The 21,884-nt window shown below is 39.0% G+C and overlaps 3 protein-coding genes across 5 annotated transcripts in view; 2 read left to right on the top strand and 1 right to left on the bottom strand.

Annotated features, from left to right (window-relative positions):
* Positions 1 to 3,491, top strand: part of SLC35F3 (solute carrier family 35 member F3) — a 160,132-nt gene extending 156,641 nt beyond the window's left edge. For both annotated transcript variants that reach the window (XM_056488471.1, XM_056488472.1), the window contains 2 exons: positions 684 to 773; positions 1,817 to 3,491. In XM_056488471.1, the coding sequence (XP_056344446.1) occupies positions 684 to 773; positions 1,817 to 2,061 (335 nt within the window). In that variant the 3' untranslated portion in view covers positions 2,062 to 3,491. The remainder of the gene's footprint in view (positions 1 to 683; positions 774 to 1,816) is intronic.
* Positions 3,492 to 10,337: 6,846 nt separating this feature from the next.
* On the top strand, positions 10,338 to 12,071 carry LOC130251076 (cytochrome c oxidase assembly factor 6 homolog). Its single transcript, XM_056487438.1, has 2 exons — positions 10,338 to 10,621; positions 11,597 to 12,071. Exons 1-2 carry the CDS (start codon positions 10,478 to 10,480, stop codon positions 11,690 to 11,692), a joined length of 240 nt encoding a protein of 79 aa, XP_056343413.1. The 5' UTR covers positions 10,338 to 10,477; the 3' UTR covers positions 11,693 to 12,071.
* Positions 12,072 to 12,671: 600 nt separating this feature from the next.
* Positions 12,672 to 21,884, bottom strand: part of TARBP1 (TAR (HIV-1) RNA binding protein 1) — a 30,593-nt gene continuing 21,380 nt past the window's right edge. The window contains exons 20-30 of one of the 2 annotated variants that reach the window (XM_056487436.1): positions 20,972 to 21,092; positions 20,062 to 20,172; positions 19,341 to 19,490; positions 18,132 to 18,218; positions 17,457 to 17,653; positions 16,886 to 16,967; positions 15,348 to 15,546; positions 14,947 to 15,138; positions 13,899 to 14,023; positions 13,308 to 13,444; positions 12,672 to 13,048 (exon numbers count right to left, since the gene is read on the bottom strand). In XM_056487436.1, the coding sequence (XP_056343411.1) occupies positions 12,883 to 13,048; positions 13,308 to 13,444; positions 13,899 to 14,023; positions 14,947 to 15,138; positions 15,348 to 15,546; positions 16,886 to 16,967; positions 17,457 to 17,653; positions 18,132 to 18,218; positions 19,341 to 19,490; positions 20,062 to 20,172; positions 20,972 to 21,092 (1,567 nt within the window). In that variant the 3' untranslated portion in view covers positions 12,672 to 12,882. The remainder of the gene's footprint in view (positions 13,049 to 13,307; positions 13,445 to 13,898; positions 14,024 to 14,946; positions 15,139 to 15,347; positions 15,547 to 16,885; positions 16,968 to 17,456; positions 17,654 to 18,131; positions 18,219 to 19,340; positions 19,491 to 20,061; positions 20,173 to 20,971; positions 21,093 to 21,884) is intronic. The other variant, XM_056487437.1, reaches the window with a different exon arrangement.

Here is a 21,884-nt window from a genome sequence, read left to right as displayed (position 1 = left end):
GTATATATAGGTATATAGGTACAGTCAAAACCACATCTCCCAACAAGCTCAGTATTGGCAAGGCTTTCCTGACTCTGCTAAAGCTGATCACCTTAATATAAGGGTGAATTTGATCCAAAGCAATTATTAATTTGTCATGAAACACTCCACAAACTGCCTATGGTATTACAATGGAGTGGTAGTATAATCATTCCATAGTAATAGTATGAAATCATATTTAGCAAGTTCCTGCCTGGAAGAGGGTTAGATTTACAGCATCTTCCACCTGCAAATGGAGGCAGCTTTCTACAAAAAAGCACCCAGACAGAAGCTCCTGTCCAGCTGAAATCTCCCAGATGAAGAGTGAAGAGTCTTTCAGCAGGACCAAGGGGATCACTGGATCAATATAAAGAGTGGGAATTATTGCACACGACACTGAGAGACAGGCTGTACCCAAAACCTACCCTGATCCTGCCACTGGACTCCAGAGGGATACAGAGTTCCCAGAAACAGCAATGTCTCAGGCAGGCAGGTGGACATGCAGCACACAGGGCTTTGTCCTCTGGTATCTTCAGGAAAAACAACAGAAGCTGATGTACCCTTTATTTGAACAACAAATAGAGTACCAAAGCATAAGTGTTTCAAGTGACATTCCTTCTGACTAATTTCACTGTACTAAAAGACATTTTTCTTTCCTTCATCAGCATTCAATATTCTACTAAATTTTGGGATTGCTATTACCTACCCCACCTTAATTTCTCTTGGAATTGTACTGAGTGTCCCAGTGAATGCAGGTAAGATTTTCTGTCTTTTGCATCTTAATGAGTACATTAAATCAGTGGCCTTTCAAATACACAGCAGGGATTAAAGAAAATAGATTTATCAAATATGCTTTGCACCTTTTCTCAAAGACTTACAGAGATGATACTGATTAAAAATTTATTATTTATACGTTAAATATGTATTGTATAATATTACATGAATATTCATAATCCCTAAAATTGGTTTTTAAATTACTGTCCAAAGAAGCCTGCATACTGAAAAACAAAGTAGATTTGAAGACATTCATCTCTGGGCTGGAATAAAAACCCATGGATAAAGCAAAAATCTGTTCTTAATTATTTCTTCAAGGCAGACTTAGCACAAAATTCAAACAAATAAATTGCTTACCTTTTAGAGCAGGTGTAGTACTTCAGATATACTAGTAACTCTGCTTGCCCTGCTAAATAACATTGAGGGTGTTTATTAAGAACACTGAACAATTCAATTTTGGATATGGCATGGTACATTTCTCTGACAGCTTTTCTGAAATTTAGTGAAAGCCAAGAGACTGCAGAGTCTGAGAGACCTGGGCAGGGAGTGCAGACACAATCCCAACAAAAGCAGCTACTAAACCCAGCATGCTCAGCTGGTGCCAGGGTGCAGCTGGCAGCTCCCAGCTTCATGCTAAGTGCACACAGAGCTGGGCACGGCTCTGGCAGATTTGGCTACCAAAAGGTGTGATCCCTCCAGAGTGTGTGGGTGGCTCAGCCTGAGCAGGGTTTCTTACTTCACAGGGCACTCAGAGTCACAAGAAAAACTTGCAGTCAGGAGCTGCTGTGTAGGGAAGGGAAATGCCCCTTTCTCTGTGTCCCTGCACCTCAGCAGAGTTCCTGTGCTGTTGGTGGACATACCCTGCTGTGTGCTCAATCAGCAGGAAACAGTGCCCCTGCCATCATTGCCTCCATGGCCATGTTCTCCTGCCACAGCCCCCAGAGCTGGGGAGATGAAGGGGAGGGAAGGGGGTACTGTCCTAAAGCCTTTTCCCATGGAATAACCCGTTCAATGTCCCAAACAGTTGTTGATCACTACACGAGTGAAATCGTCTTCAATAGTGTCCGAGTAATCGCCATCATCATTATTGGCCTGGGCTTCCTCCTGCTGCTCTTGCCAGAGGAATGGGATGTCTGGGTAATAAAGCTCCTCACACGTCTCAAAGTCCGGAAGAAGGAAGAAATTCCCGAAGGGAATGGAGACATTTCTTCAGGACTGCCTAACAAAAGTCGGAGAACTCGCCCTTCCATGTCGTCCTTTGCTCATTAAATGCTCTTTTTACCAAAACTTTGTGGTTAACGTTATATATGATGATGCAAAGGTCTTTTCTTGGGAAGAAGCACACCTGTCCAACACGGTGTACATACCTGTACAGTTTTGATATGATCACCATCTAAAGCATCGAGTCTTGGCATGTCCAGTTTGCTTGTACTTTTTTCACATCTGACCTTTCACTTAAGTAGTACACTGAAAAAAACTGCAAACCAAGAACCTCTCTTCTCTTTTTAAATGAATGTAATATATAGTCAAAATATATTTGCATAGGTTATTTTAAAGAATGACTTTCATGAAAAGCAGGGCAGACATTTTGAGCATTAGGTACTGAATGATGCATTGCACACTGTGATTTAAAAGAAACAAATGCTATGCTACATCACATGTTTATTTTTGACCAGAGCTGTACTTTGAAAGTTTTCAAGGAGCAAAAAAAAAAAAAAAAAGGTAATCTTTTTTGGGGACAGGAAGATGGGGGGAAGAGTGGAAGGAAGATTTAGAAATCACTCTATGTAGATGAGCGCATGTTGCGCTGCAAACAGGGATAATTCAAGCGCAAAAATGCTTGCACTAAAGCATAGAGAGAAAGCAGTCTAGAGCCCAAATCTCCTTATTCTGCATATGACTGTAGTCCACATTTAAAATCATGCAAGAGAATTCCAGTGCCTTCTACAGAACTCTTGTCTTTATCCACGCAGAACCAGGTCCTGCTGTGAGGCACTTGCAAAGGCAGGGCTCAGGTTTGTGGCCCCAAGGTCCCCAAATTCCCACCGATGCCAGGATGTGCCTCCCGTGCATTGTGTGGCTTCCGTGGGAGCGTGGGGCCCAGGGCACTGCGGGCTGGAGCGCAGGAGACCTGGTTCTCCTTCACTTCACAGGTCTTACCCCTGTGTGGAGCTGCGCTTGACTAATGCCGATGTGAGGAGGGGGAAATCTTGGCCATGAGTGGGACAAGCCGAAAATGATCCAAGGGGCTGGCCAGAGCGTGGTTGCTGATGTACAGTCTGAGAGCATGGACTAAGGGGGTGAATCGCCAGTTGCTTTTACTCCATAATTGTGAGTGTTAAGAGTTAAAAATGTAAGATATTTACATCAAATGTAACACTTTTTATGAAACTTGTAAGCACCAGGATGTTTACTTACGCGATTTTGGTTCGCCATTAAATTTCTATCTGTGATAGATCACATGCTATGTAAAAAGTGGGGGGGGAAAGGTTATAGTTTACTATTTTTGAAGTTTACATTGTTGCATACAAAATTAAAAGTGTTCTTTTGAACTGCTGCCATAGCCTAAGGTCCCTGCTGCCACTGAGGTCCTCTTTGTCTCAGGCAGGGGTGGCATCCACTTCAAAACATTTTAGCAAATCAACTTCAGATTCCATTATCTGTTTGGCAAAGCTAAATAATAAAAGATTTTAAACTCAGCCTCAGTCAATGCTTTTACTTCTCTTGATTGAACTTTATTGCAGTTCTGCTGTGGGTATTATTTGGTCAAAGTGACCAGCAGGGAGGCACACGATCATCAAAGCAACCTAGGCTGCATCTCAAGGCACTGCTAGTGGATCTGTTCAAGTCTGCAAAGTCTGCTCCATGCTCCTGGACAAATCCATCCAGAGGGATGCTGCTAGGCATCTGTCAGGAAAGACATCCAGCAGAAGCAGACCAAAGGAAAAATTGATCTTTGCATGCATCAGTGAGCAGCCATACATGCATATGCTAACAGGTATTTAGGGCAGTGTGTGGGACATGAATCTGTACATTAATAACCAGGCCCTAGTCCAGGCTGAATGCTTGTCCTGACCATATTGCTTGATGAGCAGACACTAAAGACATTCTAGCAGAGATTACAGCCCTGAATTTTTATATCTATTTCTTTGGGAAGAGGAGGATAAAGACACAAGACATGAGCACAGGTACAACTTCAATAACTGCACTGAAGGGTACACATAGAGACTTGACCTCAAAACTCCCAGATTCAAGTTTATTCCTTCTTTGGACAAATCATTTTGTCATCCTTGTGGATGCCATCCTCCCCAAGCCTCCTCTCTGAGCAAGGCCAGAGAAGAATATATAAGCAGTCCTTCCATTTTCCATAGTCCCAGAAAGTGGCATGTTCTGTGATCTCTGCATTTCATTTTATTGCATGTTTAATGCAGTCTGTAATAATTCAAAAGGCTCCAAGTACCACTTTAAAAACTGCAACTAATGTGTATTTTTAAACAAAAAGGAAGCAGGTTTTTTTAGCATTCAGTATGGACTGTGGGGGAATTAATGCACCAGAATGGATAGCAGCATTAGTAAAACTGTGATTTACCAAGTGCAACTAATTCATTGCTTCTGTTGGCTCATCCTTCCTGAGAAGGGGCTTAACACATGCAAGGGCTGGGATTTCAAACAGCACTTCATGAACCATCTCTCTTCTGCCTTGTATACCTTTGTCCTTGTCCTGTTGTCTCCTGCTGCTACCTTTATAATAATTTTTTACTGCAACTCTCCACAGTGACTGCATGAGCCTTTTATCAGCACATGGGACAGAGATGGGCTTATTTTATAAAGCATTTCCTGATCTTCTGTCTAGACTGGCTGTATTTATATCAGTAGTCTTCAGGAAACAGCCGTGAAGGGCAGAAATCCAACCACAATAATCAACAGATGAAGAGAAGACACTGAAACCAGTGTGTAGCATAACTCTTTTGGGAGCTGAGGATAGAATAGCAGGACCTGTAGATCACCAAGTTCTGGGGCTAAATTGATGTTCCCTGTGAGCTCAGGAACAAATCCCTCATCCCCAGCTCTCCAGAGTGGTCTAAACCAAAATCAGTGCAACATTGAGCTGGTCAGACTTACTAAAGATACTGTACCTTCAACTTACAGAGAAGGCAGGCTCTCTCTGCAGAAACTGCCTGCAGAAATGGATTTTGATGGATGACTTTAATTACCTCATAATTATTAATAGAGAAGCAATGAGATTCTCTTCTTTAGCTGGCATGTTCTAGGGCATTTCCATAATAATCTGCACCTTATGCAGAAGTCCTGAACATTAAAAAGGAAGTGAGAAAAAAAGAGCATCAAGATCTTCTAAGGGGAAATCAAACTCTCATGGACAGGACCATGTAGCTTAGACTAATGTTTCTGAAAATAACAAATCTTATACTTTTCTACCTAAACTGTGTTAGAGGGATCCTCATATATGTAGAAGATCATTTTAAAGAAGGTAGCAATTAGTATTTATCTGTGCCTTTTACAGCTACACTAGGATGCAAACAACCTCTCAGAAGTGGAGAGTGGAACTTCTAAGCAGTTACAATTCTTGAAAAGGCTTAAACAAGGGAGGCTGTGAAGCTCACATTAGCAATGTACTTAGGAACCTCTTATATGCAATTTTTCCAGTGACCTGGAGATAATTCTTTAATCCTCCTTCTGAAACAGATGATCCCTTCAGAAGAGAAATCGAATTTTCCAACTCTTTATCCAGAGGTTTCCCTTCTCTTCTAGTTTCAGTCCTCCTAACACCTCAAGATAGCCATCAGTGCATTGATTGGGAGCAACAGCAATCAAAGACCTATTTTGCTGTTTGGCTACAAGACAGTGACAATCCCCTCTCAGTGTTAGTTTCTTGAATCAGTAAAAAAGTATTATCAGTAAAGGGTTTTTTTGACCAATCATTTGACCAATCAGTGACCAAGAACACTGCCCTCAGCACAGCTACTTTTGGTAATCTCTCTCCTTTTGAACAGCAATAATTTTTTCCTGGTATTTTCTGCCTCAGTTCTCAAGTTATTAAGCCACAAGAAAATGTCCTTTTATACACAGTGGCTTCATTTCTTTGGTAGGAAGCATCATCAAAAATACTTCAAAAATCTAAGTGTAGCATTTCTGATTAGCTCAAAGAAAAGAGCCAAGACAAGTCAGCAGAAAGTCATCCATCCTTCACAGTCCTTTTAAGGACAAGGAAATGAAAGGACAAGACAACAGAGAGGCTGAGACTTCAGCAACATTTTGCCTTTCCTTAAGGGAGGGCTTTCTTGCCCACCTTCCACAGAATATTTACACCAGAACTCCAGCTTCTGCACATACCCACTACTGACCCACACACTTAGAAGATTCTTGAATTAACACCTGGATTCCTGTGAGTTCCAAGCAGCAGGATCTGTAAACACTTCAAGAATGTGAACTTGTCTTTCCTGGCTATGAGCATATATTATGGGCCAGTGAATTTAGCTGTCCAGCCTCCCAGCAATAGGTCTCACTGCCCTTTGGCTTCTGAAGCTGCCAAGTTTTTAATGACTCCAGCCAAGAAAGCAGAGTAAGCTGCATAATGATCTCCTGGTGATTTTTGACCAATTAAACATTTTAAATGTCTTCCTGACTTGTACACAAAGCATTGCTCTTTCATTGTGTGATTTTGGATTTGGTCAAAGGTGTGTCACTTGCTAACTTGGCTGCTAAGAAAATCGATCTTGGTATTTGATGGCAACAAATAGCATGTTTGAGAATGATGCTGCCTTTGTGCATGTGCTAGCAACCCCATCTGGTATAGTACACCTACATTTCAGACAATGTTTATACATAAGGTAATTGGTGCAGCTGATGAGTTATTAAATACAATATCTGAGTGCAAGAATGCAAATGGGCATTTTTTAAACAATTTTAGGATATGCTTCAGTCTTAGAGAGAGCTAGGAACGACTTCCTTTCTTTGGTACCTAACATGTCAAAGAAATTTGAAGATGTCCAGTTAAACTCAAAAGATGAGTTTTCTAATTACATAGCTTTGAAAACTTCAGTCTGCTTTTAGAACAGGCAAATTTCCAGTTTCCCATCTAGTTTTCTTGCAAAAAGCTGAGCATCAACATTGCTGCAAAGCAAACTTGTCTCATCCTTGGTCAGCTTGGAGAATTGCTAAGCAGGAGCCAACAGAAAAATGAGAATTAATCACTCTTCCCACCATCACCTGCTTTTCCCAAAATACTCCTTTTTCTGTTTTCTTCCTTTCTAACAACTGAACAAAAATTAAATTCTGGCATTAAAAACAAGTGCCTACAAATAATGTAAATTATTTCATCACCCTAAAATAATCCAACACCTCCAGGTTTTGGGCTTTTTCTTTACCATAATCACCACTCAAAGACCACCCAACACAAGCTACAGTTTTCTCTCTCCTCATTCACTCCTTCTTTATTCATACATAAACCTAAATCTGAAGTCTAGGCACACCATTGTTAAAAAGAAATTCAGAAAAGTAAAGCACAGAGTGAAGTCTTAATGAAATAATGAAGAGGAGTGCTTTGCATAATGACACAGAAAGTACAGTATATACTTCTTAAATGTTTCCAATCTAAGTTTACTGTATGCAGTTCATGAGGCTTCTTTGCTTAATTTACTCCTTTTTAATAATAAAACTAGGTACAATTAAGCATTGTAATGATTTTGCTTTTTTATAATTATTTTCTTTCACCAAGCATAGTAAGGAATACTGTAGAGCTAAAAGAGTCAGAGTTATATCCTTAATAGACATTTAAGAAGCAAAGTGGGAAGGAGGGAAAGAATCTTAATATATGGTTTTCCTGAACTACATATTTTAAAATTTTATTTAAAAAATTATTGTTATTCCACAACAGAATAAAATACCTCAGGTAAGATTTCTTTCTTTCCAGCAAAATAAATAGTTAGACAAAGGGCTATATTGCTCAAAGAACTAATTTTTAAATTCAGTTCCCTGAAAATCTGTCATGGATAAGAATCATACATTAGAATATTTCAATGTAAGAAAAACAAACTACCTGAACTCCTGGTATAAGCACACAGCTACAGTACATCAAGGATTGCTCCTATTATTGGTGTTGTGAGGACACCTATAACATACTAACTGCTTCCAAAGTAAAAGGAGAATTCATTACAGTTACAAATGAAGAATCTGCCGGGCAAATTTCAATTAAATACAGGGTTAGTAAGGCTGTAGGTGAGGAGTGAGCTGTTAGGCATTAACTGGAAGGCAAGGCTCACACAATACACAATCCCAATGAGCAAGAACAGACACAAAAGAGCTTGAGAGCTGAACCACTGTATAAACACCACGTGGTTCACTTTAACATACTGCTGGCAAGAGTTTCAGTGGGAAACTGCCATCTATTTCTTTAACATCTATCTCACTAACTGCTAAATGGAAATGTAATTCAAAGGCATCAACTGTGGCAACCAGCACACCTAACAAATCTGGAATTTTTTCTCCCATCTTTCCAGAACATGCCTATTACTATAAATATCCCATTCACTCCCTAGGTGCATTTCCAAAAATAAAAGACTAAAGAGAAATACTTAAAATTGGCTAACTAACAACAAAAAAACCTCCACCTCCTTATAGACAGCAGTTTAACCAAATGGAAATATTGTGATTAAAAATTTATTATCTGAATCGGTGTATCTTTTTATTCATGCACTTTCCAAAACCATATCACTAAATTTCCTTAATATCCATTACACAGTGTTATTTACAATTGCCTCCAGTGAGTACTTTTCAGGCTACAGGTCATTAAAGAATAAACTATTTATCACAAATATCCCAGATGTGTTATTTGGGCTTTGTGATTAATTATATATAATCACATTATCCCCTCTGTTTCATAAATGCAGTAACTAAACAACTTTACACACATCATAAATTTTGAAATCTAAAACACAACTGGCATTTCCCATTACTACATTCCATTATCACATGTTCCGGTCTCGAGACCTAACATTAATTTTCTTTTCAATATTCATGCTTGTATAAAACCTTGCTTTGCAAAAGCCTGAGTGCAAAAGGCTCCTAAGAAAGCTACAATACAAATTTACTTCTACATTAATTCTTTGCAACATAGAAACTACTGAAATTCTATTTTTTGCAGTAACTTTAACTCACCTTAAACCCCTGGTTCTATTATTAGAAATTGTATGACTGCATTTCTATCATAGTGTAGCAAACAGAAGACAATTAAACAAATAGGCAGGGCAGAGAGCATGTGTTATATATATATGTGTTATGTACAGCAGCAGTCACATCCACATTGCTCCAAAAGAGTGTTCCTTCTAAAGGGATGCTTGGGCATTTCAACAAACAAAATCCCCTCCACATCTGGCTGGTTTACGAGGGGACTCTGCTGAAGAAGTGTGAATCTTTTTCCCTCTCCTTAAACAGCTTTCATGTACCAAGATGAGGGAGCCACCTGCAAGGAGAACCAGGAAAGGATGCCACCACCTCCAGCCAGAATCATTTCCACTTGCTAGGAAAAGAGCCAGCTCAAGGCAGGCTGAGAGCTACACCCAGCCCCAGAACAGTGCTGAGCAGCCTCACACAGACAGCATCGGCTACCAGCAAACTCCCAGGAAAGCCGCCGGACACTCCTGCCAGGAAAAGCAGCCTGGAAAGCTGCCCGGGCATCTGGGAGTGTCCAAGGGCTCAGCAGCTGGCAGAGTTAGGCTCTTCCCAGCTGCCAGAATGTCACCTTGCCCAAAACTGCAGTGTGTTACTTTCGGAACATGTGCCGTAGCTTTCAATTCTACAAAAGCGGTCCACATTTCCAGGTGGAATTGATGTCTAAAAGGAGACAGGAAATGCCACCAAGTCCCGCATGAAACACTGGAACAGTGTGCTTCTTTCTGGATGCTCTCTACCACTGCTGCAGACTTCGGTCACCACCTGGCTGCCCCCAGGCTTCTCTTGCTCTTTTACCACCTGGACTACGGGAACATTTTTCTTTCCCTGGGGTAATCAGCTTGACTCCGCGACAGAGCCCATTCCAAGAAATCTTTCTAGAGTGGTTTTTGCATGCTGAATGAAATCAGTGGATGAGCTCTCAGGAGGAACCCTGCCCCAAACATTTTACACAGTGATTTTATCCAGCTGTCTTTCTTAGGCGTCAAAAAGGAAAGCCGAGACACTTCATTTCTTTGAGCAGACTGAATCCAGGAAGGCACCGCACGGAACTCAGGAGAGCAGATGCTTAGAGTGAACTAGACAACAGAGAATGACACCGGAAAGAAATCAACTACAGAAAAGCACATCGGGCAGCTGATACTTCCAAACACCTTTTGCCATAGAGAAGCTACAGCAGCCCTGGCGGGGACGGGATGGGAGAAACCCTGCAGGAAGATGCGGCAGCACCGGCAGCTCCGAGCCGGCACCGCGGGGCGGGACAAGCGGCGGGGAGGGACGGGCGATTGGGAGGGACGGGCGATTGGGAGGGACATGCGATTGGGAGGGACAGGCGATGGGGAGGGACAAGCGATGGGGAGGGACAAGCGATGGGGAGGGACAAGCGGCCGGATCGCTTCCGGAGCGCGACCTTCCCGGTGAGCGGAGCGGGGCCGTGCGGGGCTCTCCCTTCCCGGAGCTGCCGAGGAGCGCTCGGACAGCGCCGTGTGCTGCCGCGATGGCGGCGCCGACGATGGAGGAGAGGAAGGCGTGCTGGGGGGCCCGGGACGAGTTCTGGCAGTGCCTGGACAGGCACGGCGACGAGGCCGCCGAGTGCGAGAAGCTGCGCCGCGCGTTCGAGGCGCGCTGCCCGCAGCAGTGGGTGAGCACCGGGCGGGATTCCTGCGCCTCGGGAATTCCGCTTCCTGCCTGCACAGCCTGGAGATTGCCCAGAGAACCTTGGTTTGCACACTCCTGGCTGGCTGGGAACTAAGGAAAGCAGCCTTAAGAGTATAGTACCAAGAGAAAGGACAGTACGCTCCCAGACTCCCAGATAAAGACACAGGGTTATTGTTTTCATTAAAAAATATATATAAGATACTTGAAAGCTTGTAGAAGTACCCAGGAATTCCTGTTTAAAGGCCAGTACAGAAGGGAGCTGCCACACAGGCCGTGCAGTGCGTGGCATTTTAAGACTGGCATCTGATGCCTTGTGCATAAAAATACCTTTCTTTCATGCAGCATAATTTCACAGTAAGGCACCTGCCTGCATGTAACCCATTGATGTTGTATTATTTAGTGTCCAGAACCAAAGCTGTAATTATTTTTTAATAGGTGCTGCCCTTTAGTAACAGTGTGTTTGAGCAGTTCCTGCTGCAGGCAGTAGGCTGAAGTTAGTTAAAAAGCCTGAGCACCTTCACAGCTGCTGCACTGATTTGCACTTTGAACAAGTGCAGTTCTGCTGTTTGTTACCTCTAGGGATGGTGGTCTCATCTGCAGTGCTTTGTACCATGCACATCAGTGGTTCCAGACACTGAACTCAGAGGTTACACAGGCTGTGATACCATGGAAAATCTGCTGACTTACCTTTGCATCACAGTTTTTGTTCTGAGGAGTGAAAAGCATGCAAGATCTTCATGAAGTAACAGGGTGGTGAACTTAAAAAAAAACCTAAAGTTCACTTTCAAAGTGGTAAAGAACCCCCAAAAACTAAACACACCACTCTTTAGTCTTAAACAGAAGAAACTTAACTAGTACATTAAAATCCACTTTAAGTTCAGTGATCAAATAATGTTTACACAAAGCCCCTTCCTCTTGCTAGTTTCTTCCAATGATCATTGTTTCTCTTTTTAAACAGGTTAAACACTTTGACAAAAGAAGAGACTTTTTAAAATATAAAAAGAAGCTTGAAACAGAAGGGTATCATCCTCCAGAAGCTGCTGGAAAGTCTTAGGAACTCTGCTCTCAAAATAAATCAAGTGAGAGAAACTACAGAAGGAAGAAGCCAGAGAAAGCAACAGAAGCTGCTTGAGTGCAAGAACTGGTAATGTAGCAGTCACCCTGAAATGCAGACTGCTCTTCTTGTTGCCAGGTCTCACGTGTCTGCTAAAAAAAGGGTCATTGACAGAGTTCTGATGAGTTTTTATGTCAAAGGAATATGGTGCAGGGCTGTTCACAAATTTAAGGGTTTGAATGTATAATTAGTAAAATTGTTTCACAGGAATAAATGATTACTTAAAAGTGCAATGTACATATTCTAAAGAGAAAACGAAATTGTTTTTCAGTAAGTGAACCAGCTTTTTCCTAAAATAAAAAAGTCCATTCCAACTTGCCTTTCTTGTCAAAAGCAATGGGTTGTAAAATATAATTTGTATTTGTCATTTACCAAGTATTTTGAAGTATTTTAAAATACAGTTTAAGTCAGATACTAATTTATACAGCTATGATCATAAGAAGACCTAAAGCATCCTGTGCATATGATATGTAATTTTCTATTTTGAGTATGCAAGTTTTTTACAAGCAATAGGAATTTTTTACATTGGTGACAGGTTTTCAGTCAGTATCTCTGCTAGAAGTATGTCCAGTTATTTATCACAATTCTCACATTATGGCCTTTTGCAGAGTTGGATTACCTTAGTGATGCAGATTTAAAGGTACAGACTGTTTTACAGCAGGATTAATAAATGTGTCTGCAGAAGACATTTAAACAAGGAGCAGCATTGAATGTAGTTGTTATGTAAGTGAAGTTGCCTTCCAAAAATCGTATCATCTAGTGTATCTAGGTGCTAGAATCATTTAATACTATGGCTAAAGGCACAACTTCAATTTCAAGCACAGTCACCAAAGTAACTGCAGTAAAAATCCTATGTTTTGAGTTTGGGATTGTTCACAGTACTGTGCTGACATTCAGCAGAAAAAACACACAGGCCACATGCAATATAAATAGTATTTATTTCCAATGCAACAATTAAAGGAGGTAAAGTCTTAAGGCATTTAAAAATCACTCTGAACACTACAGAGAACAGAACATGCAAAGTTAAGAATCCTCGTTCACCCTGAGTTTGTATCTCCTCTATTCAGAATTTCACACCATAGCACCACAGGAAGCCATCCAGCTGTACAATAAGGCACAAGACTGGGCAGTCACTGCTGCTGCTTTTGCTTGATCACTTGTTGTCTTGTGTACTCCCAGATCAGCAGAGCTCCGCTCACATGGACATTGAGCGACCGAATAATGCCCTGCTGAGGAATTTCCACACACACATCCAGATGGTGAATCAGGTTGGCTGGGATTCCTTCATGTTCATTTCTAGTAAAGAAGAGACAGCAACTTGTATCAGAGAGAGGGCACGTGTGTTCCAGAAAGCAAAAAATACAAATGTCAAAACAGCATCCAAACACCTTTAGACAAATGGCACATCTGCCTGCGGGGTAACTGATGACAAAAAATTAATTTTTTTAAAAACAGCAATACATTACAAAGAAAACATGGAGAGAGCTGACTTATGTTTTGATGGACTGCAAGAGGTAGAGTTACAAAACAGTGTGCAGAAAGTGTGTGCTCTTACCCCAGCAATAATAGTGATTTCTCTGGGAAGCAATATTCTGTAAGATCAAAACTCTTAGCTGTCTGCTCCACACCAATAATAGTGTAGCCTTCTGTTTTCTTCTGCTGTAAATAATCAACAAGCTGACATGGTTTCACCTGTGCATTAAAAGTAGAGAAAAACATAAAAATACTTAAGTATCACATTTTATAAACTTCTGAAGTTATTGTGAGAAAAAAATTACTTGGACACTTTTTAAGATTAATGACTTTTATCCCCAAAGACTCTGTCCATATACATAGCTTAATATTTTAATGGCTCTTCAGCAGTAGCAGTTAGGTAATGCCACAAAATACCCCCTCCAATACAATGAAGAAAGATGTAACAATGATAGCTCACATAATCAATTTTTCACAGAAGTAAGAAATTACAAGTATTTCCTAAATTCTTTTTATAAGGTTGACCCAAAACATCCAAGATTAAGTCTCAGAGATAACAGCAAGAGCTTCCAATTAAACAAAAAGATAAAAGATAAATATAAGACTCTGAACTATGCATCTGACACACTGAAGATGCTGAGTACACTTTAGCTATTAAAACGTTTCTATTCACCTCGACAAGGGGGAGCCACTGCTCTGCAGAAACACTCAGATGCTGAAACTGCTTATCCTGTATATAGTGAAGACTGCCAACAACTAGTGCAGATGCCCCAAATATTTCACTTGTACGACATAAACCTACAAAAACAAGAAATAAAGTGATTTTTGTGCAGAAAGTAAACACCAAGTCAGAACACCAAGTGAAAATGACAAAAAATGCAGAAGAGAAATGGCTACTTTAGTTATCTATTTTTAATTAGTATCAGGTCTTCCAAGCCACACCTTGTTCCACATAAATTACAGGGAAAAAAATGTTTTGTAACTTAGCAGAAAGATAAAAATTAGAACAGCACTGTGTCTGACAATGTGATTTTACAATACTAATTACACAAAGTAAGGGATTAAGTGTCCAAGGCTTAGCAAGGATGGATGGTTTGACATATCCACACACAAGTGTAAGCTTTAAACCCAGTACCTATTAAATGAAAGAGGATGACACATAACAGCATTACAATGCAGACAGCACCAGCCTGTGGGCTTTTCATTACTCACTGCAGTTACTGAAACTGCTAACACAATGGCAATAAAGTGTTTGCAGGGTTTATTATGTCACAGCTGACAAACTGTGAAGGCAATCTTAATGAGGAAATGGGGCTCTGCTGTAAAACAGACATGAGAATGTTGCAGGTTTACAAGATTTGGTGGAAAAAAAATGAAAAAGCAAATAATTTCCTTAAACTGCATACACAATTGAAAAACTCAACTGCAGCAAATACAGAATCAGCAAGAAACTGAGTATGGTTTGCAGCAAAATTCTACTTAGTTAATGCATGCTATTTGTAAGTACTTTTTTTTCCTTAAAATATAACTGTAGAAGACCCCTCTCTCTGAAGTGGGTAGGATTTTCTTTGGCTGCTAGTTTCTTTCAGGATAATGACCTATTTTTCTGAGCAGTACTTAAATAATTTTCTCATTATCAACATAAAATTAAATTAACTTCTATTATCTAAGTGTGCTCCAAGGCCTAAAATAAAAGTCTGAAAGTGTGCAATCAACCTTACCTCCTAAATTGGTAGGTTTATCAATAAGTGAAGCCACCACAATCAATCTGCTGTTTGATTTGCCAAGTTTAGCAGCACGATCCTCAAATGCTGTTTCCAAGTCTAAGCTAGGAGTACTGTTCTTCCAGGGTATAATCTTTTTCTGAACATCAGTCCACTCTGGCTGGCTGTCTGCTTCAGCTGAATGTGAACCTGTAACAACAAACTGTATGTCCATATGAATATGCAAGTGGGGGGTGACACTAGTGCTTCAATAAAGGTGATAATCCAAATGGTAATATTGGAGATATCATTCATCATCTACTCATTTTATGGCTCATGTTCTGCTCACATGGATGCAGCTGAAAACCAGGGATCAGACTGAATACAGATGTACACAGCTACTCCATACAAATAATTACAATGAATGCAGACTGGTTGTGTTTTACCCATGTCTTGCTGAGACCAGTCACTTGGTTTCAGATCTCGAAGCTCTGCTCGGGAGTGGCACCACTGAAATGCTGCTGGCAGAGGAATGTCAGTGAATCTGTCAAACTTGGAGAGGGACATCCATTCATCTTCAGCGAGTTCCGAAAGGCGGGGAAGTGTGTAAAATATCGTCTGCAATGCAACAGTGTTACCAGCAGAGAGTCACTGAAGCAAAAACACATCATTCATCCCTGGTGGTTTAATGGAACATGTCTATTATTTAGCTCCCTATGCTTTTAATACTTGCTTTTCTTGGTATTTAATACAGTTTACCAGTATGTCTCTCAATATTCATAATTTTACTTATAGTGCTATCCAAAACTTTCATAAATCTAGACTTATTCTAATTAAACTCCTGAGGATCTGCACTGATTACTGTTCTGAAATTCTAGAATACCAAAGAATTAACACTATGCTTCTCAGCACAAGGGTCTAGAGAAAATCTTGTATGTGTAACACTAAAGAGTTTTCAAATACTCTCACAACTTTATAGTAAAGGATGTGGATTGATTTAATGTCAAAAGAAAAACAGTAGAAAGCATTAAAATCTAACAGTAAAATTCAGTTCAGCACCACCAATACATCCAGCTGACCATGATTTATCAAGGAGAAAAGCCAGACATCCCAAGAGAAAGACTGAGCAAGTCAAAGAGTTTAAAAGCCAGACTTTGTGTATCCCAATGCATTCTTCAAGACAAAGGTGAAGATGAACCCTGAATACATTTAAAGGCTTCACAAATATTAGTCTTGCTTTGTTGGGTTTTTTCCTCCTGCTCAGGACTTCTAATTTCCACTATTTATCATATTTGTGTTCATAAAACAATCTCACAGAACATCAATTGAAAGAAGAAAAATATTTCTTCTGTCAAAGGTGGCACTGTTTCTGCAAAAACATACACCCCATTCATATCCAAGCTTATCTTGTATTTTGAGATTCGTTCTTCTGTCACTTCTATTTATCTGCACCCTTATTTTTGCCTCCCATTTTTAATGATGAAAAGTTTATTCAGCTGTCAGTTATTTGAGCCATATCAAAAAAGATTATTGGAAAAGGTGCTCTGGAAGTGATATAACTCTACCCCATCCACATCAAACTATTCAGTTAAGCAACCTCAAATTACTTCTGGGAACAGATGCCCAAAAAATCCTAAAAATCTACCTCAACTAAGTAGATGGATGCTCTTCAGCTACTAGAACAAACCTTTCCAGTCACAAATACAGAACCAGATTAATTTCCACAGATAGGCACATTCATCACATACCTCTTCCTAACTGACCTGTTTTTTTAACACAGTATCAACCAGAAAAAATAAGATGCAATCTTAGTCTTAAATCCATCACAATCTGGGAAAAGTAATTTTTGGGGGATTTAATTGAGTAATAGTTGATAATTTTACCCCACATTAGCAGATACCAAAAAAGATAAAAATACAGTTGTAAAACTAGACAAATGGTGTGGTGTTGGACTTGCCTCTAGACTGTAATCCTCAACTGGATGAAATGTTGCAAAAAAGAAGTGATCTTGGATTCGCTGCCAGTTCCTTCTGGCATTCCTGCAAGTGCAGAAAGTAATGTAAGATACATTAAAAAAGCAACACACTGGATATTTTCAAAAATTCAATTATCAGATTGGCATAAGGCAACCTAATTTATTTATTATATATTGTATAGGAAAGAAAATACTTCAACAATTAAGTAAGGGTCCATTTGTAAAAAATGAACAGAAAGGTCCATAACACATCTCCAAATTCTATTATCAAAAGGAGTGAGTTTGGCAAGAAGTATCCCATGGAAACTGCCATGGTAGCCTATGGTTCAGTGACAGCTTTTAGCTGTTAAAAAAAAAAAACAAAAAAATAAACCAAACCAAGTCAAGATTGTTCCTGTTGCTGCTTTTTACTGTGTTGTGTCTCCTCCTACCAACTTCTTTTTAACCAGAGATAAAAATCCCCCATAAAAATTATCAAGTGCCATTTTAGAAAATGTAATGTGCTGCAAACGGCTCAGAAGAACAATGTTAAGCTGTAAAGAATGTTACTAACCCTGTGCCATGCATGTTTTCCACTTGCTGAAGGCTAGATTCAATAACTGGTGTCAGAGCTGCAAATTCTTCCACATGCAGCATCCTGCACATACCCCAGATTTTTTTAAGGGCGATTAATGCATAAAGTCGAACGCTGAAATTATGGCTGAAACACCACTGCAGAACAACTATGAGGGCTTTCTTCACAGCTGGCTTCTGAAGAAACAAAGACAAAGAAGTTTCTTTTATGTTAAGTTTTGATGCACCATTCAGAAGTTATAGGCCAAAACCTACAGCACCACTTGTTCTTTGAAAATCTCTTCATTTGCTTTGAAAAAATCATTATTCTGCCTCCAAGGAAACCTCTACTTATTTCTGATTAAAAGAGCAGCAAGAAAAACAAACCCAGGTGCATCCACATGTTTACTTAAAAACCAGAGTAGCTGTTCTAGAACATTTCACAGGTAATCAGGCTCTATGTATCCAGAACACCTGCTAAGTCAGCTAATTTTCCTAAGCCTAATATTTTACAGAGGTGACAGGAAGAGTTAGTGTTCTGCATAACAAAGGACACCTTAGTAGGAAGTAGGTATTAAAGAGATATTGAAACCATTTTGGCAGTCTATTTTCAATTCAGAACTCTGCATATGCACTGGAAGTGAATAAAGAATGAGCACACTTAAGAGAAATGTACCTTCTCTGAGGTATTTTCAAGAATGATGTCAAAGTGGGCCAACACTGATAAAAATGTGCAGATGCTTTTTTTCAGCTTTTCTTCATCCTGAAGTAAAAAAGAATGTAACAAGAGATATGCATATATAAAATGTTTTTATGCTTCATGCATTTTCACACCATGTTCTGCACATGCAATAGTATTAACACTATTCAAAATCTATGTGTTTCCACAGCCAAATTTATGAAAACACAAGATCAGTATTATTAGGATTTCACTCTTCCTAACATGTTATTTGCTTTTTACTAACACAATCAGAATGAAGTATATAGTGGTGTAGGTGAGCTAAAATTCAAACCCAAGTTCACTGTATTCCCCAGGAATGCAAAAGGTCAGCACCATTCTTTCTGGGGCTCCCAATACCCAGAGCTCAATCTGCAGCTCACACTGCAGTTTCACACCTGCACTAAACATATTCCTCTACACTAGGAGAGCCTCTGAAAATGCAATCTGTATTCCTTTATCATAAATCTACGTGTTTTCTGCTTGCTTGCTCTGATGGTTTGAATGAGCCCACTGTGAATTAGTACATTTGTTATCAGCATGAAATCACTTTGATCCAACAGATAATCATCTGCTAAAATGACAGCAATTCCAACAGCCTGAGCTTTTGGAAGGAACTCTTAAATAGTCTCCTCAGTCAACCCTTTCATGACTTTTTGGGTATCATCACTCAAACCCTGCTTCAGTTTTAAAATCTCAGTACAGAACTCCACCATGAAAGAAGTCCACATTAAAAGCTGCACATTGAATATGTATTATGCAAGTCATGTTCTCCTGACAAAGAGGATGCGACAAAAAAGACAAAGGTGGGCTGTTGAAACCCCAAGTAACAGATCTTCAGACTCAGCACTTAGGGCATCCATGTGGTCCTGATGGTTCTTATATTGCACTGCTCTGACTCACTATGCCAGCTCTACTCTGCCCAGAATAAAACAACATAAAAGGAAATATCTCAACATGAGCAATAGACTTTTATTTGGCCATTTTTAGGTTGTAAATTTCTAAGTGTTTCAGATTATTGCTTAGACTCACTTCCAAGTTGAACTACTCAACAGCCCACTGCTTTTAAAGGAAGACTGGAATACACAGAGAATAAGGTATGGGATGACAGACTGTACCCTCTCTGTCCACATTACTTTTCAAGTGAACGTCAAAGGTCTTACTTACATAGCAAAAGCAATCCCAGAATTTATCAAGGAATTGGGGATATTTATGTAGACACAAGATAACCATCCATTCTATGAAGTATTTCACAGATGCCTGATTATTACTGAATCCAGCCTGAAAAACTCTGTCAAGAGTTCCACACAAAAAATTCTGAGAAAACAAAATAAGGCAATACTTTAGTATATGGTTGGAGTTATTTCTAAGAAGAAAAAAAAATTAAAATAGAAGAACATTCTCACCTTTATCATAATATTAGATATATAGTTTAATATGCAAATTAAAACACTTAGAAAACATCTAATTTCTTTATTATACGTTTCAAACATTTTCTTTTGAAGCAGCATTTGATGAAAATAACACCTGTCAATTTCTTGACTGTTCATAATGTAGCAATGCTTTTAGTAAATGAAAAGTTTTCAATCAGGTAGTCAGTACAAGCTTTTAGCTAGCTTTAACAGGAACAATCTGGCCTCCTAAAATTCACAAATCTAAGAATCAGATTCCACTGTCCTCTAGAAATGCATGACAAATCCATGACTTCAGACTAAAAGAATGAAACTACACAAAATTTCTTCAACACAGAACTTCCCCATCAGCTGCAGGTTACATGCCTTTTCTACCCTGCTGGAATTTAAAATACTCAGCTTGCATGACACCAAAATCAGGTCTTGATAGCAGGTACTTATTTATTTATTTAAAAGTTAATAGTAAAGAGCAATACCTGGTTAAGCTTTGGGAGAAGCACTAAGAGTGTCTGCCATACCCGGGTTTTAATCCTATGCTGCAAAGAGTTTGCATAATAGCGTGTTCTAGATCTGGATACCAGCTCATCCTAAAACAAAATTAAAAGGTTTATTGCCTATTCTTCCTTTGAATTTGAATACATGTAAATACACTTTTCTGTACTAAGAAAGCAGCATCTACTACACAGCTGGCATCAGCATTGAACATAACTTTGGAAAATATATTTACTTAATTTATTAAGAATTAAATAAGCTTATAATTAAATAATAAAGCAAGCAAATATCTTCTAAAGCTTACATTTCCCTGCTTGGTCAATCTCACAACACAAATATTAATCATTTTTCTGCAGTACTTAATTGAGAGGAATGAGGGACCCACCCATTCCTAGCTCTTCAGAAAAAAGCAGGATTCAACAGTACCAGAATGTATGGGTGATGTTCTAATAGCAGCTGCAGTAATTTACCACTGCCTTTAGACTCCTGCCAATTCATAAGCAGCCATGATATAAATAAAAATTGGACCCCAACCTTCTTCATTATTTCTTTCTGTAAAGGTATTCTAAGGAGACAATAGCTCTCTCAATTTAGAAGGCAGTCTGAAATTGTTAAAGCTGCTTAAGAATGCAGCCTAAAGGAAGATTCTTAATGGAACAATGGTTACAATCTGGATAATTCTCCAGGAAGCCAAAATATCCACTAAAAATAGAGAAAAAAACCCAAAAGGCAGTTTTTACTATTTTGGTAAAATTAACTTCTGTCTCATAACGAAGAAAAGTGCACTGCTCAGCTACACAAACAACCATAAATTCATCCTGTCAACTGTAAATATTTTGCATTTTACTAACTGTACTAACACTACATTTATATACCAAAAGAAATTAATTTTACCTTATCGAGTAGTTTGATAAAAATGTCTTCCATAAATGTCTTGTGTGAGATATTTGATGCATCCAACAAGCACAGAAATTTAACAGCACAAATGCGAATGTAGTGATCATCTCGATTTGTACTGTAAAATATTAATAAAAGTAAAAATTAAAGTCTACTTGTTTAGACATAAAGACAATTCCTGAATTATAAAAAAGCAGCAAACATCATCTTGAGCATACAGCCATCAAGCTGTCTACAACACAAGTGAGACAACATATAAATACCCAGAAATGGAATTTTAAAATGTTTGTCATTAGTGATGAAAAAAATTAGTGACTTCACAACTTGACCCTGAGTCTATCTTGAGTTCTTTAGTAACATCTGGTTGTTTAATTTTTTTTTCTATAAAAAAAAGCTGTATCAAAGTTTTTTAAATTTTGTGCCTGCAAATTATAGTCTTTAAACAACTAATTTATTCTTACAGTTTGGTCAAATATCTAGTCCCAAACAACACTTTATTCCTATTAGTTAACTACAGACACCTAGAATAATTAATAGCAAGAGTAAAATTAATGACATTATAGGTTGTGACACCGGCAGACCATCACAAAAAAATATTTTATTACTAAAAAGCTCTTGGGAGAAAATACAAGAGTAGTGAACTTTTGCAGAAGAATTTTTGTAAAGCTCAGGTTTTTTTGTTTGTTTTTTGTTTGTTTTTTTTTTTATAAACTAATAACACTTCTGAAAGCAAGATGACAGAACTTTTTCTCTGACTTTCTTCCACTGAGTAAAAATGGGAGTGAAACTATACAAAAATTCAACAATACAGCAGCTAACATCCCCATACCAAAGCAGAACCTTTGTGCAGTACACACACAAAAAGGGCTTTAAACCAACATTAAAAAGCCAAGCTCAAAATGTGGCTGCA

The sequence above is a fragment of the Oenanthe melanoleuca genome, chromosome 3 (assembly GCF_029582105.1).
Source record: "Oenanthe melanoleuca isolate GR-GAL-2019-014 chromosome 3, OMel1.0, whole genome shotgun sequence".
Classification (NCBI taxonomy): Eukaryota; Metazoa; Chordata; class Aves; order Passeriformes; family Muscicapidae; genus Oenanthe; species Oenanthe melanoleuca.
Note: the sequence above shows the minus strand (reverse complement) of the source record. Positions and strands in the feature narration are given on the sequence as shown.